A 16,315-nucleotide genomic window follows, 5' to 3' on the forward strand; every position below is an offset into this window, starting at 1 on the left:
GCCCGGTCACTGAGTAAGCAGCTGTAAAATGGTCTATTATAGCTTATTGTGTAAGCGAGTTTCTCCCGGGTATAGTGGCTTTAGTTATGATCGTTTTAGATGTCTTAGTTTTTAATTAAAACGTAAAGGTAAAGAGATTTTTATTCTGTGGGCACAATTTAAATTTAATCCCAAATAAAACATTTATTAGGTATGTTTTGGTTAGTTACAAAACTCTTGGCCATGTATGACGCACTGCTACTTGTTTCACGACTGGCTCTTCATTCTTAGAACTCGGCTCTAAAAGTGACTCGTTATCCCGCATGAACAGTGATCTATAACAGTTCTAGGTGATAATTCAAGAAAAAAAAAAGCTATTGAATGGCTGAAAGACATGTTTGATGTTCGTGAATGATTACTTCGTTATCACTGAACTAATATGTAGCCCATTACTTTAATGCGTTTCTCTCCATTGTTAGCTGACGAGGTTGCTTCGTTGCCACACGTGTTTGAATCATCGTGACGTCCTCCGGTACCAAAGCCGATTCTGGAATCACAGGTGACACAGTCGTTTTCATTGTTTGCAAGGAAACCGATTCTTGCTTTACCAAAGGACCTAGCACCACTCATGGCGTTGAACCCTTCTTTGTTGCAGTTCCGTTGCAAAGATGCCTGTGGACCAATGAGGCTCTTCCATGTGTCACGACCCAGGGATGTTGGCCGGTAATAGCCGTCAGCAATCAGCGAAAATAGAGAGTTAGCGGTTATGTTGATGACGTGGAACTTAATCTGAGGGCCAATCTTCATTCCAAGACATATTTTGGAGAAGGGTGTGTTCCAGTATGTGGGCAACTTGGTCTCTATTTTGTCAAACCCAGTTTTACCTCCTGCAAGATTGTAGCCCTCCCTGTTGCTCCAAAGAAGAGAGTTGTAATGAAAGGTTCTCTGAAATTAGAAAAGAAATGAACAATCATTTTAATAACCCTAGACTGTGTTTATGAAAACAATTTTCTGACCCAATAGCAGTTGTCCTAGTTTTCGAAATAGTACACTTAATTAAAGTGCCAAGCAATTTAGCACAGAGCACATGACATAAATAAACGATTTAAGGTAAACATCTAATAAAAAATTGAAACAAACAAGTAAAATTATGATGTTCAGGCATTCTGTGCAATGCAGCAAACTTCAGAAAAACTTAGCTATGGAACTTATCTACACGCCTTACAATTTAATCTGAAGTTTATGAATACTTCCAGGAAACCATTTTTACTTCGCGTGACATTCCTCTCATTTTAAGCACTGTTTATCCGGAAGGATAAACATTGACAAAATGGGGTCACACTTTGGACGTCGTAATGCAGCTTTCAGCTAGCAAAGACGTCTGTTATGAAACTTAAGTGAACCTGTCAATCCAACGATATATACCTTTGTGCCGTCAGTCTTCATGGCCAGCGTCCATCCCCCATCTCCACATCCAAAATTTCCCATGTGACAGTAAACAGGAGTCCTTTCTGTGCCAAATGACAGCGTATACACCTCGCTCTTGGACATACTATTTAAAAAAGAGAGTTAACCTAATTAAACAGGATTCTAAAATGCTCAATACTATCTTTTGCTTAACAAAACGATTTAGCATACTATAATTATATCCTTCGTTTTTAATCAGACTCAAAGCCGCACCTTGTTAACGTAAAAGAAAATAAAAGTAGTTGTTTATTCTTCTTTGCATTTATTGTCATATTGTTCATTACAGAAATGTAAAATAAAGCCTTAAATATTGTTACAATTTGTTATTATCTTTAAATATGATGTAAAGAAAAATTAAGAAGTAAATAAGAATGGCTAGAAGACCTTTTGTTGCTAACAAGTTGATAGGAGGGAGGTCTCATGGTTTTATACACGGCTTGGAAAAAACAACCACTGTCACTTTGAGCTCATAAATTGCATAAAATTCCCGTATTTTTTTTTAATACCCACAACGTTCGCTGCAGATTGACTGGCCTCGCTCCCTCGCTTTAAGAAACCATTAGTCTTGGAACACGTCATACACGATTACACGATGTTAATGCCCTTGTCCCCTGTGTTCTTAGATCATTTTGTACCCTTTTAAAGACATATCATTTGTGCAAGCTAATACAGATTTAGGTTGATCTGTTCGGTTGCTTTAATTGATTAAGAAAGACTAGAAACACACTGCAGACACCTTTTTCAGCTCGCTAATGAACACAAGCATTCAAGCATTCTATTGGGAAACACTTACGGGACATACACAATCAGTCGATTCATGATGACCGCGAGCAATTTACGATCCAGTAAAGAAAAGCCGTGGAAAGCTCGATTGTCTTATCTATGAAATACTCTTTAACAAAGACAAGCTAAAGAGAAACCCAAACCACAGTTAATTGATGGACTGGTTATGAAACCTTGCCATGTTCAAGGTTGACAACAATGGTGCTGCAATTTAGGTTGGAAGGGCCGCGACCATGCACAATCCTTTGTTTTAACGTTCACACTACCGCTGAATATTTTAACAGGAACCTTTCTATTGGCCAGTTGCTCCAACACATTTCAAAATCTATTGTGGTTTGTGCACGGTCAAGGCCAAAAATTAATAAAAACATATAATAAAGAAACTTGTTTGGCTTCATAACCATTTTCCTATATTAAATTTGGCCAAACTGAACACTTAATCTGACTCTACTAAAAAAAACCGACCGTTTACCTGATAATCAATACCCTCTGCATGACAAAATACAACTTTCCACGCTTCTCTCTATATAACTAACAAAACAATCGGACTAACGCAACTTTTAAAATGGTGACATCGAAACGTCAATTGACAAAATTATTGCTTGTTTTAGTTTATATTGTTTATCGAAAACCTCCTTTGTTACCGTAGAAATGGACTTTTTTTTTTCAAGAATTAAGTGGTTGATGCTGGGCTTATGAAAATGCTAGCTTACCTATATTAACATTTTTTTCGGCATATATGTCCCTTTTTTGCCGAACAAAACTGCAGGCGTTCTTCAAGAGATAATCAGAATTTCTGACGCGATTAACACCATACAAACAGATATCCAATGTAATAGACCATCGAGTACGTCTGATTTAGCTATTGACGGTTTCACTAACGTGTTTTTAGTGATTGCTATTAAAACCGATAACTCAATTTTCTCTTTTCTTTTTTGCTGTACTCGTTGGGGTCTAATCAGCTATATCTGTTTTTCTATTATTGGACTATCTATCACTGTAATTCTGCGCCTATTTTGTACAGTGATCTTTCCGTCCTTTTTCAGCACAAAATTGACGTTACAAGTCGGTCTGGGGAAACAATATTTGGGCTCCCATATTGCCACGACATATAAATTGCTTTACATCAACATATCTATTTTGGGCGAAAATACAAATACATTATCTATTTTGGTTCCAAGTGTCAGAGGAAGCTACGTCATAATTTGTAATTACATATATGGTACACGCCCATATTTTGTTAAAAAAAAGATAAGGGTGACACTTCAACTACACGTTTTAATAACCCACGGTGCTTCGTTTCAAGTATCACAATTATTCTCGTTGTTATTATTCAGCACCAAGAAATTCAGATTACTTTATTTTTATCGCGTGGTAACAACATTAAACACAACTTTTAGGTTGGAAAACTATACTTTTTAGCTTTTGTTATTGCTTTTGTTCTTTCTTTACAGCGAAATCAATTAATTAAAATTCCGATTACTAACTCTTGAACCAATCGTCCAAACGATATTTGTAACGCCCTTTTCCGTTTCTGGTGAAGGGTTAAACAATATAAGGATCGAAACGTGAGCACTTGCATCTCTTTACCTTGGCCAAATTAGCTTTAGTTAATTATCAACTCCGTTGATAAACCAACCATTCGTTTCCTCTCCGCACTGACACAGCAGCACTAACCCAATTATCCGTTTGGTTTTGAGGGGATAATTACTTAAGGTATAGTTGGGTTTGAGATTTGAATAGTTGTTTTGGAGTGTATTTACTTTCAGAGCAGCTTATTTTGGGAATTTTATGGCATACATATGTAAATAGCAAAAGGCTAATACAACGTTTCTTTTCTTTTAACAACAACAACAAAATTAAAACAGCGTCTCGCTAAAAAAAATTATGTCATAATTATGTTATACTTTGTTAACCTAACTGACGAAAATTATTTTTTTTAAATATCAAATTATGCTAGGTAGCATAGTTGTACCTCTTGTTGGTGTTATTGCAATTGTCCAACGAGTGTTACGTTTATAACTGCGCTTAATTAACAGTAATCACAACATGATTTCAAAGGATCGAACACTTGCTACTTAATTAGCCTTTTGAAAACATAAAAACCATATACGTTTCTTAACCAAATGAAATACTTCTATCGCGGTTTAAATGGCAGAATAACTTTTTAGAAATACAATAAACCGAAGAAACGCATTCGAAAATGTTTTGTTTTCACAAAGAAGAAAAAAATTGCGCAAGATGAACTTTAAAAAAAATAAAGCTAGCTAAAAAATCGTGTAGCACTGTAGCTATTGATTACGCAAATAACTGCAATCTTAATGTTTCTGACGAAGATTGAACTTACTTGTCTCTTTCATACTGTTCCTTGCAGGAAGATACGACGGGAGCAGCTGTAATCATGTTTTAAAAAAATATTTTCAGTTACAATAACTCTGACCATTTTAAAGCCACGTAGTCAAAAGCGTCTTACCTGGTGTCGGGAAGGGTGTTTGCAGAGACGTTTTGTTGACTACTGTAATAAGCCTTTCCACTTTAGCTTCCAACGTCTTTATGGCTTCAAAAATGCGCGGATCCTGGTGCAGATTACAGTGACAGTTACAATGGTTAACAGGCGTTATTGCACAGAGTTTTTCTGGAAGAGATGCCTGTCCATTTACGAGAGATAACGGCACCACCACTACAATGATAGCTAACGAAGAACGAAGCATGTTCAGCATTTAATCAAGAGACAGAACGGATTAATTGGTTTGTTTGAAGTACACTCTCCAATGCCAGATGCTTGTCCATTTATAAAGCTGTGATGCCGTGAATCTGTTTTCGTTTAAATGACGTAAGTGAAATCAGCAAACAACAAAGATATTCTCATCGTTGTACAGTAAATGATAACATATTGAGCTCTAGTTTTCTCAATTGGTATTACGTCAGTGAGTTTCCGTCATCCGTGGACGAATATACTACGTTATTATTCAAAACATTGTAACTTTTTCCCAAATATGGTCATAATTCACTGAATATCCGTCGTCCGTAGTCAACAGATATCTTGCGATATACGTAACAGAGTGACAAGGTAAAGATCATCTCCAACTTTTTTGTAATAAAATTATGTTTGATATCAACGTGTTGAATAATAAGACAATTATCCTGCACAATCTTACAGAACTTTACCCTGACTTTAAGTATCAGGTGATACTCCGCGCGATTTTCTGGGATAATTTTTAGCTACACAAACGTGATCAAACACCACAAACAGTGCATTACATACTTGAATACACTTCCGTAGAACCAGCAGCCAGGAAATAATTTTCAAAGAAACATTTTTGAGGGTGCGTTCGATTGACCCTATTCCGGAATGAGGAACACATTCAATGATCATAAGAAATTTCTCATACGAGGTTTTCGGAGTTTCTGGAGTACAAAATCGCTCTTAAATTATCATGTGTCAGCGAACGCCGGTTTGCATAAATGTTCCCAAATTTACTTAAAAAGAGAAATCTAAGAACTGTTCTGCTCGTTCTTGTTCCGGAATACGGTCAACAGAACGCAACCTTAATGTAAATATGTTTCGGGTGAAATTTCATCCATCTTCAGTACAAGTAACAGAACCCATCGTGTAATGTAATAGTATAAATACAAGAAGGATACAATAGTGTCGAGAATATAGCTTATTACAACGTGGAAATAAATTTAAGGTATATTAGTAATTACAACGTCACAAAAAAGTAAAAATAAAGAAGCTAATTACGGCGTGACAATAATAAAGAGACGGAGCAAAAAATAGACACTACAAATTCAAATATAAGCTTTATTTGCCATCAGAAGGAAATATTATTTTAATTATGTATACTGAGTAGAGAAGCAAACAAAATAACCTATGAAAGATTGACGAGGAAAATGTACCTAAGAAACAAGGGTTTTCCAACGAATATACAACGCCTCCTTGATTTTGAGATGGAATTTGAAGGAAGGAAGAGGTGTTGTCCAATATGGAATTTCAGAACAATAAAGCTCGGCAGTTTTCCAAACTTTTAAGGCGATGTGAAATGTGGAAATTTTTGTCAGTGGAAGGTGCTCCCGGATTCGTGGAACCGCATGCCGTTAGTCTCGTCCATCGATAACAGGCAACACGGCCTGCGCAAGAAAACTTATAAACTACACGAGATCACAGTAACTTAAATCCGAAAGTATACGGTGTATAAAGTATTCAGTATACACTGAAAAAGTGGTGAGCTTCGTGAAAAATGTTTGCATAAATGTTTATACTGTAGGGTATTTTAGAAACTGCGTGGTATAAGTATTCTTTATTTCCTTGATAATGCATGAACGATACTGTCGTATCAATAAAAGACCAATATTATTCAACACGAAATTTAGTGTCCCAAACGAACCTTTAGGGAAAATGATTAGGAAAAGATAGCTAAAGACGCTGGTGTTATGCCAACCTATTGTAAACTCTTTAAAATAATTATCGTCCCTGCCTTGCTTGCTAGAAATTCGACCAACATTTTCTAAACGACAATCCTTGATGACAAATGAGGTTGTGAATATCAAACGAAACTGTGTATTGCCTTGTTATGGTTGGAGTCACATTTAAGCCTTAACTATAATTAGCCTTAAGTTGAGACAATGCTAACTATAATTAGTTATTTTGGTAATGTGAACGCTTCTCTGTTTGTTCTAGAAATGTACGCTTCAATGATCCAAAACAAAAGCTAGTATAACAAAACTATTAATTGTCGTCAGGACCATGCAAACCACATATTAAGCTATTTTGGAAATGTGACCGCTTCCCCGTTTACTCTAACTATAGCAAAGAAATTTATGCTTGGATGATCAAAAACAAGAGATGGTAACTAATTAGTTAAACCCAAGCAGTGAGCATGGGTTAAACCTTAGTTAGGAAACGCAGAGCTAATCAAAAAGAACTACTTAAAGATCAACGAAGAGCTAATTAGAAAGTAGCTTGTATTATTTTGATTTAGTAAATTTAGGTGTTAAACTTTTCAAATTTCATTCCTAATGTATTAGTATTTAATATTTAAGTAATTTTCATTTTCTTACAGTACCCTATTCTTGGTTTTCACATGACGTCATAAGAAACTGAAATTCATAATTAAACACAATTTTGGATTTTTATCTTCATCACATATAAGAAATCAAAATTTCCATCGGCCTGCTTGTTTTCAGCAGGATAGCATTCTTTGTTTTGAAAATAGAGCAGTTTGAATTTTAGATTTTTGCGCAGTGCGTGACAGAAGGATTGCTGCTATAAACATGTCACGTACATGAAAACATCGATTCGCAGCGTTAATGTCAATGTGTGAAAGTTCAGCAGAGAGAAGAAAGGCTTTGAAATAGCCAAGGTAAACGTCAGATGTTTTTGCCGGTTTCCGGCCGCCATGTTGGTGCCCATCAGACGGGGCACCAACATTCCGTTCCATACTAAACTCTGTAATTTTCCGTGGTACATTTTCTCGAATAACTCGATTAGGCGATATCGCACAGCCCTGTGGCTTTCACACGTTGTTTATGTATCACTCTTCTACAACATATCAATTTCTTGACTTTATCTATTGAATGGTTGAGTATTTTATTTTTTCACTTGCGTGACGATGTGTGAGGTGAAAACCACCTATTGAAAACCACTTTGTGTAAAATATATGCCATCTGTCTAAAGAACTCTCTTATTATTATTATTATTATTATTATTATTATTATTATTATTATTATTATTATTATGGACACTGGTTTAGCCGTCATTTGTGTGACTCGATTGTATGATCTTCATATCTCTGCATAATGGAATTCTTTATTTTATAGAATTTTGAAATTTTTTTATTAATTATATCCATTTCCTCTTCTTTTATGTAAGGTTAAGTTACTTCTTTTTTTGGAATTTGTGAATGAATAGTGTTTCGATCAATTGATTGGATTTTTTGTAACAGCAGGTTGATAATAAATAGGATTTTAATTGAGTTTTTGTAATAAAGATGTTATTATTATTGTTATTATCATTATTATTATTATTATTATTATTATTATTATTAATATATGTTCTTTGACATTTCTTTCAAAAACGTGTTATGTGAGAAACGCAGCTTTTGTCGCATTAAACTACATTTTTTCTTGAGCAAGGGCTGCGACTTCAAATTGCCCACGTAAACCATCTGCAATCTGTGTTATCACTTTACGTTTTCTGACAAATGCAGCAGATTCGCATCAATTCAAATTTGTTGGAAACACCAACCACATCGCGGGGATAAACCGCTGAAATCACTAACTTACACAGGCGATTTAAAATTTTAACCCAGTTGAACAGAAAAACAAACCACAACAGCAGTCATTTGTGGCACCCCGAAGAAATGTAAAACGACAAAGAAGTACTATGGCAATTCTTATCACTAATAAAGTTTGACACTGCACTTCGGAGCGGTCTATATGCTTTCAGGCATTCTGCAAAATTATGCTCTTTTTGGAATTCCTCCGCTTCATTCCAATACTCTTCCTTCCAAGGAGATTTCATGCAAACGTCCTTTAATGTTGTCTAAATAGCATTCCTTATTAGTTTACTAAGATGGTTTTCATTTATTATTTAACCTTTCCTTTGAGGGAGAAAACCCCGGCTGACACATACATAAGGGTCAATCCTGCTTTAGCCAATGTTACGTTTAGCTTTAGTATAGCAATCCTCGTCACAATGGTTTCAATACTGAATAATGATCTTCAACCGTTTTTTATCATTAACTCTGTAAGTATTGTCTTGTTTTCCGAAGTGTGTCAAGCTTTAAAATGGACACTTGGTTAAAAATAATACATGTAAAGGGCTTGTACACATACGTCGGCCCTCATATCGCTCAAATTATTGAATTTGTTTTTTGGTTATTGTTGAAACGATTTGTTTTGTTTTTTTTGGTTTAGATAAAAACGGCTAGACGTATTTCCCAGAAATTTATCTTTGTGTTTTCCTGTATCTATTAGCTTATACAGCCCAAAACAACGTTTTGGGCTGCTTTTCAGCAATGTTTGTCCGAGGAAACTCGAAATAGACATATTAAGTAAACGATTGTCAGCTATTCTCAACTGAATGTATCACAAACACAGTATTTTTAAGAGGGTATTTTACAGTAGCAAGGAACATTTCCTTCCACGATATTAATTTGAAATAGTTTTTTTGATTCCAAACAAAACGTCTTTATACGCTGCATGGAACATGGAATTTCCTCTTTTTCTACTTTGAGTCTCCCTGTTTTACTGACCCAAAAGCATAACATTCGGCAGTCAGACTCAACAAACTTTCCCACTGGATAAAAAAAAAAGAATATTGTCTAAAGCTTCCGATTATTCATAGGGAAACGCAGCAAATATCAGACACTTTCCTTGGAATATTTACTTTTAGTATTTTAAGTACAAATTTACCATATTTGACGAAAATATCTCTGAATAGCTACTTTCCAGTTTCAAAAGCAACAGCTCTCGCTGCGCCATCAGTTTTCGTGGCCAGTGGACAGCCTCATCCTCGTATGGAGAAATATATTGTGAGTCAAACACTTCGATGACTTAGAGGGGGGCTGTATTACGCTACTAGGTCGAACGAATTTGAAAGGCAATCATCATTAATTGTTTCCAACTCCACTTGTCATAATGCGTTCGCCATTTGTCTTCCTCTTACAAATCATTACGTTCTTTGCTATGAATGCCGCAATACCTTCGTCCGCGTTTAACGCAAGTAACCACCGATCTCCTCCTACTGGAAATTGCAATAAGCCGCCCGTTAATAACTGCAACTGCCAGTGCAGTGTGAATTGCCAGAATTCACAAGTCACTGATGCCATCAAGACACTAGAGAGGAAGTTGGAAGGCGATCTAATGGAACTACGCAACAAAACGGCCGCTCCTGTAAAGGCTCTAGAAGGGAAATTGGAACATCTTATTGCTCTGGTGAACGACACGTTCGTTCCTATGAAGATCCTAGAAAAAAAGCTGGAAAATCTTATAGCAATGGTCAACAGGACGTCTACCCCCACCCTGCCGCCTGTGCAACCGCCAGGTATCAGTTTCATTGTTTGAAGTCATTTTGAATGCAAGTAGGATTTAATTAAAAACCTTGCTTATCAGACGGACTAATGTGTGTCTTATTGGAGCCTAATATGATTGATTCTGTTTGCAGCTCCTCTTGTCTCCTCATGCAAGGAACAGTATGAAAAAGACAAGTAAGCATCTTAAATCACTGTTGAAGACTTAATGAGTATTTTAATTTCTTGCTGATCATATTAATGGGGTGACTAGGCTCCGGTTGTTGTTGTTGTCTTATGTAATAAATTTATCCTGTGGATAAGTCCCTATCCAACAGTTTCAATCTGTGCAAAGATTTCAGTATTTCCTCTAGTACAAGCAAATATACACACTCTAACCACAGTTAAGTTTGGGAGTGTACGAAAACCTTGGACAATGTTTAACGTGAATTTTATTTTAGACCCTGAATAGTGCCTTATCCAGCGGATAAAGTTATCCGGCCTTTAAACAACTGGGGCCAGACCTTTAGATGAGTGGGAAGTTGGGGGGGTGGGGGGAAGGTGAACTCGGACAATTGCCTCGCTTGCTTTTGTGAAACGAAATATCTTGATAAATAAGATCTGCAGCGAGCTTCCAAATTATTTTGCAGTTTGTTACTCACAAACTAGATCTTCTGTTTATTGGCTCACATTTCCAACGTTCCTCTGTTTCTGTTTACTGGATCAAGTGGGAGTCTGTCCTTAAAATATTGCAAGATGCCAAGGCAAATACCAAAAATAAAGGATACCCAGAGGAACAATTACGTCGGATTTAATAAAAACTAGATTGATTCGATTTAGATATGCTCTGCTTTCATGCTTTTGCTTCTGGATGACGAGTTTCAGAGCTCAGACCTTTGTAAATTAAAGAGTTATGCGTTGATACTTCTGTGAAATTATAATCTCGAAGATGGCGTCGTTAAACGCCAACTGACAATACAGGTACAATGACCAAAGTTGTTCCCTCCTGGTAGGGTTTATTATTTAAAAATGAACAGCCTTAAATCAATTCCAAAATATTCAAGTACTGATGTTGTAACTTAATGTGCCCTTAGTCTGAACCAGTTGGCTAGAATGAACACTATTGTTAACTTATGTAACTCGTTTACGTCACAAGAGCCAGTATTATGTCGCCGACCTTGGCTTCTCGACCAATGTGACTGGTCCACTATCTCAGGTTATCCAACAACTGCTGCCTTTTAGAAAGTGAAGTGTGCACGTGTAAAAATCTAGCCAAGCCCACTTTATTTACGGTAAAAATATGAGATTTATCCATCTGGGAAAGACCCCAATACCCGGAGCACACAGCGGCTCATACCCTGCGCCTCTGCCGCTACGGCGTTTTCACAGACCGGTCTATTTTAAGACACCCATAAGAGAATACTATTTCCTGCGAGAATAGAAATTACGTTCTACATGATAAGTTTGCAAATCATGTGACTGGTTTGTAAGGCTCCCGTGGGAGTATAAATTTGTGGGAAATTAAATCTAAAAATGAATAGGTATATATATAAAAGACGCCATTGCACGTGTGTTCCTAGTAATAAACTTAAGAATCGATTCCATGAATGTTAAAATATTTAAATTTAAACAAATTTTAATTTTTTTTAATGAAGGACTCTAAAACCACCAAGACACACTCAATCTTGTCCACAGTGTTATTACAATCACCGCAATTTTTTTTTTTCAGTACTGATACCGTAATTTTATGAAAAGTACTTCCCTTTATGCTTACTCTGTGGCGCGTATTTTCTACTTAAAGGTTTTTGACGTCCTGCCCCAGTTGAATATTTAGGGAGCTTAAGCAACGACGACGGCAACGGCAACGAAAACGTCACCTGAAAATATACCTGTATTTAATTTGTGCCGTCGTCGTTGCTTAAGCTTCCTTTTAAAGGAAGAGATTCAACTAACACTGGGGTGGTGCCTACAGTCCGTCCGAATCAGTTTGGATGTGCTGGGCATGTGAACATAAATTACGAAACTTAAATTAAATCAAATATCTCGAAAATGAATTATGTTTCAATTTAAACTCTGCAATATGCGACAAAAAAAAAAAAAAAACATATTTTCCTACTTTCCTTTGAATAGACAGTGTTGATCTTTCTCAAACAGTTCATCAAAGAGCCAAGTGTATCAGCTGAAGTTTGGTTCACAAAACGTTTCTGTTTATTGTCACATGGGAAATTTTGGATGTGGAGATGGAGGATGGACGATGGCCATGAAGATTGACGGCACAAAGGTATTTAACAACTAAGCAGCCTGCAACGTCTTCATCATAACCAGGTTTTTAAGGGAGAGGTGTCAAAGTTGCTTTATGTGAGATTAAATCATATATGTATTAACCAGGTTTTTCAGGTAACTTTTAAGAAAGCTACCAGAAAGAAAAACCTACACGGATCAGGCTGACCAGAATATTTACCAGTCTTGGCTTCTGCCCCTGGTAAGGCGGTGCAAGGTGACCACTACGATCCAGTTTCTAGCTTTATACTCAACAGGGCAGAGTCGTGATTCCTCTGCCTGTAATTTGGTCAATCATTAGTGCGATGGTGCTTCAAATGCCTTCAAATGAGTCGGATATACTTGCGTTTTGGTGGGCGTTGAAATTAACCGTTGAAATTATTTTGAATTCTGACAACATTTCAAGGCAACACAGCCAAGAAATTAACAGTTTATCCGCTGACAGATGGTAATTTTATCGAAGTTGATTTCAAAGCCAATTTATCTAAAAGAAAGGGTATCGTTTAGCGGATACAGCCTTTTTGAATGAAAAATTTTAGATTGCTGCACGTGATAATTTGTAAAATCAGCGATGGGTGGGAGATAGCAAATTGTTACGTGCAGTGTATTTCAAAAATACCCTTTTCTTTCCGCATGATCTGGCTTAGAAATCAATTTCAATAAAGTTTTTACCTTTTCCTGGCACGTAAATTTTTCAGTTTCCTGACGAGTTGCCTTGGAATCTTGTCAGAATTCAAAATAATTTTAACGTCTTTATTGATTGACGTCCATCAAAACACAAGTTTATCGATCCGACCTTATTGAAGGCGAGGGTCGCGTGTTATTGGTAACCGCTGTAAAGCTCATATCTTTGTCGTAGACATTACACACAACATACATTTATATATAATTAGAATTTACGCCAATTACGTCAAAGGAAATTTTGATTAAACTTTAATTTTAAAAGACTTTCATACCCAGAGGCTATCGCTCTCTTTGGATTTAGTTCTTTTCAAAGATAGTGGCTTCAACCTCGCTCTTGTTCTAAAATTTCATGGAAATTCTCAATTTTTCAATTTTTGCATGTTAGTACGGGTCATGAAACTCTAAACAAGTCACATTTTTATTGCTATTATTCTGCCCCCTCCCCCACCCCCCATAGATCGCTTTACATGGAATTAGTCCCACCAAAGTATGGCGGGAATCTGCATCAGAAGAGGGAATAGTAAAACTTCTTCTTCATCTTAACCCCCATCAAGCTGGAAGATCTGCCTTCATCCAGCCTTCAGTCCTGAACATCTATACACTAAGTAGCTCCGATACTCCAAGCAAAGAGCCTAAGGAGATAAGAGAAGTTTAGAATAAAAAGACAAACTTGTAAAGATCAATCCTGTGTACAAGAACCAAGACAGAGGCTGTACTACAAATTACCACCCATGTAGATTACCCACGTAAAGCTAATGGAACAAATCATCAATAGCAACATGACACACCACACTGACGAAAATCAAGATCCTGTGCCATTCGGGTGCATGAGTAGTAAGTTCTGTGGCACACAGCCTTTTGAGTTGACCACCATCTTGCACTCAAAACCAAGGTTCTCTTAAACATTCAGACCACATTGTACCAGTTTTGTCGAAAGCTTTTGATTTAAGCTTTTCGTGTTAATTAAAACTGCTGTCAACCAAACAGGTTGACGGCCCACCTTGAATCAAATAGTTCTTCACTAATTAGCAACAATGTAATGTTGTGTAGTAGAGGGAGAGTAGTAGTTCTACCAAAAGCGTTACCTAAAAGCGAATCGATTCGTTCTGACTAAAAAATAACACTCGAAACGTCAGTACTCAAATTTCTTTTTATGCTAGCAAAAATACCTTACCAATGCTGATGATAAAACAAAACGTTTGTTTTCACTCCCCAGCAACGCAACACCAAGTTTTGTTAGAAACTAACCCCCTTTTTTTATCAGTAGCTAGTCTAACTGATCACAACTAGGAACATAATTTATCCTGTATTCAAACCAAAATTAAACAAAATTAACAATGGTCATCCGACTAATATATAGCTCTTGTAAGAAATGGACCCTTGCTTTTTAATTTCAGGGAACTTTCCACTTCAGTTCTCCTTTTTGGAGTGATAAAACCGCCTATAATCTCGCAGGAGGGCAGACTGGCTTTGATTCGCAAGAGACAAAGTTGCCAACCTACTGGAAGACACCCTTTCTCAAGATTTGCCTAGGCATGAGGGTCGGCCAACAAACTAACTTCTTTGTTATGAACAGGTACGCCAACTCTCTTTTCTCTCTGATTGCTGACGGCAACTACCGCGCCTCATCTCTAGGTCGTAACATGTGGAAGACCCTTGTTGGTTCTAGGGCATCTCTGCAACTCAGATGTAACAAAGAAGGTTTCAATACTGTCAGTACGACAAGCTTTCATTCAAAAGCGAGAATCGGGATCCTCGGTAACAACCAAAACAACTGCCGCACCCCTGATTCTAGAATCGGATTTGGTACTGGGGGACACCCTGATGACGGCAACACGTGTGGCAACGAGGCAACCACTCGAGGCGATAATGGCGACAAACACATAAAAGCAATGGGCTACATCTTGGTTCAATGACTAACTCTGGTAACTAAAGAGCTACATAAAATATTTTCCATTTGAATGAACTCTATCTTTCCCATGCGCACTTTGGAAGATTTTAGCATTTAAATCTCAAGGGTAAACTCACTGAACTCTGTGGACATAGATTTTCTGACAATTTATAAACCGCGCTGAAATCACTTGCTTACACTGGCGATTTAATCTTTTTTACTCAGTTGAGCAAAATGACCAATCTTAGCATTGTAGCCATGTGACTGACTAATAAAAGTATCAAAAATAATGTTTTAGAAAATATCCCTTGAACACATTCTGAAAAGTAAGGCATCAATGTCCAGAACGCCTTCGATATATTGGATCCATTTTACGACACCAAGGTCTGACAGCTTACCTCCTTCAATTCCCTTGGCAAAACGAGCAAGAGATATGCGTCTCGCATACAATGTTGATGGAGGATAGAATGGGTGAGACACTCAAGAGACCAAACCGTCGATCTCTCTAACATATTCCTCCTAAAGCTCGGTCTTGCTTGTGTTATCCAACCAGGAATCAGTTAGAACTGGCTTATTGCACGCGGCGGAAAAGCACCAAGGAAACGGCAGAAACAATGTATTCCTGCTCGGGAGACATTTACGTGTCGGAGGGATAGGGATATTAGAGAGAAAAAGTTAACACATTCACAAGGATCAATCTGGATTTACTCAATGTTATGTGTAGCTGTAGTATAGCAAACCTCTTCAAATTGGTTTGAATACTGAATAGTAATCCTTAACCAGTTTCATCATTGACTCTGTACGTATTGTCTTGGTTTTCGAAGGTTTTCAAGCTTTAAAATCATGATGTACACTTGATTAAAAATAATACATGTAAAGGGGTCGTACACATACGTTGGTCCTCATATCTCTCAAATTATTGTATTTTTTTTTTTTTTTTTTGGTTAATGTTGGAACGATTTGTTTCTTTGTTTTATGTAAAAACGTCTTGACCTTTTTTCCAGAAATTTCTATATCTGTTAGCTTATACAGCCCAAAACAACGTTACGAGTTGGCCTTTTTCGGTAATGTTCGCCCGAGCAAACTCGAAATTGGACATATTAGGTAAACGATTGACAGCTATTCTTAACTGAATGTATTACAAACACAATATGTTTGAAAGGGTGTATTACGTTAGGAAGGAACATTTCATTCCGCAATATTGATTTCAAATAGTTTT

At 36.8% G+C, this 16,315-nt stretch overlaps 2 protein-coding genes across 2 annotated transcripts; one reads left to right on the top strand and one right to left on the bottom strand.

Annotated features, from left to right (window-relative positions):
* Positions 1–123: 123 nt before the first annotated feature.
* Positions 124–4,999, bottom strand: LOC146463178 (putative skeletal organic matrix protein 5). Its single transcript, XM_085084716.1, has 4 exons — positions 4,703–4,999; positions 4,577–4,622; positions 1,405–1,531; positions 124–924 (listed from the first exon to the last, which is right to left on the bottom strand). The coding sequence occupies exons 1-4, from the start codon at positions 4,947–4,949 to the stop codon at positions 406–408; spliced, it is 939 nt and encodes a 312-aa protein (XP_084940842.1). The 5' UTR covers positions 4,950–4,999; the 3' UTR covers positions 124–405.
* Positions 5,000–9,782: 4,783 nt separating this feature from the next.
* On the top strand, positions 9,783–16,284 carry LOC146463179 (putative skeletal organic matrix protein 5). Its single transcript, XM_085084775.1, has 4 exons — positions 9,783–10,276; positions 10,397–10,439; positions 12,396–12,522; positions 14,603–16,284. The coding sequence occupies exons 1-4, from the start codon at positions 9,871–9,873 to the stop codon at positions 15,119–15,121; spliced, it is 1,095 nt and encodes a 364-aa protein (XP_084940901.1). The 5' UTR covers positions 9,783–9,870; the 3' UTR covers positions 15,122–16,284.
* Positions 16,285–16,315: the final 31 nt, after the last annotated feature.

The sequence above is a fragment of the Pavona decussata genome, unplaced genomic scaffold (genome assembly GCF_977016875.1).
Source record: "Pavona decussata unplaced genomic scaffold, jaPavDecu1.1 SCAFFOLD_180, whole genome shotgun sequence".
In the NCBI taxonomy this organism is placed as follows: Eukaryota; Metazoa; Cnidaria; class Anthozoa; order Scleractinia; family Agariciidae; genus Pavona; species Pavona decussata.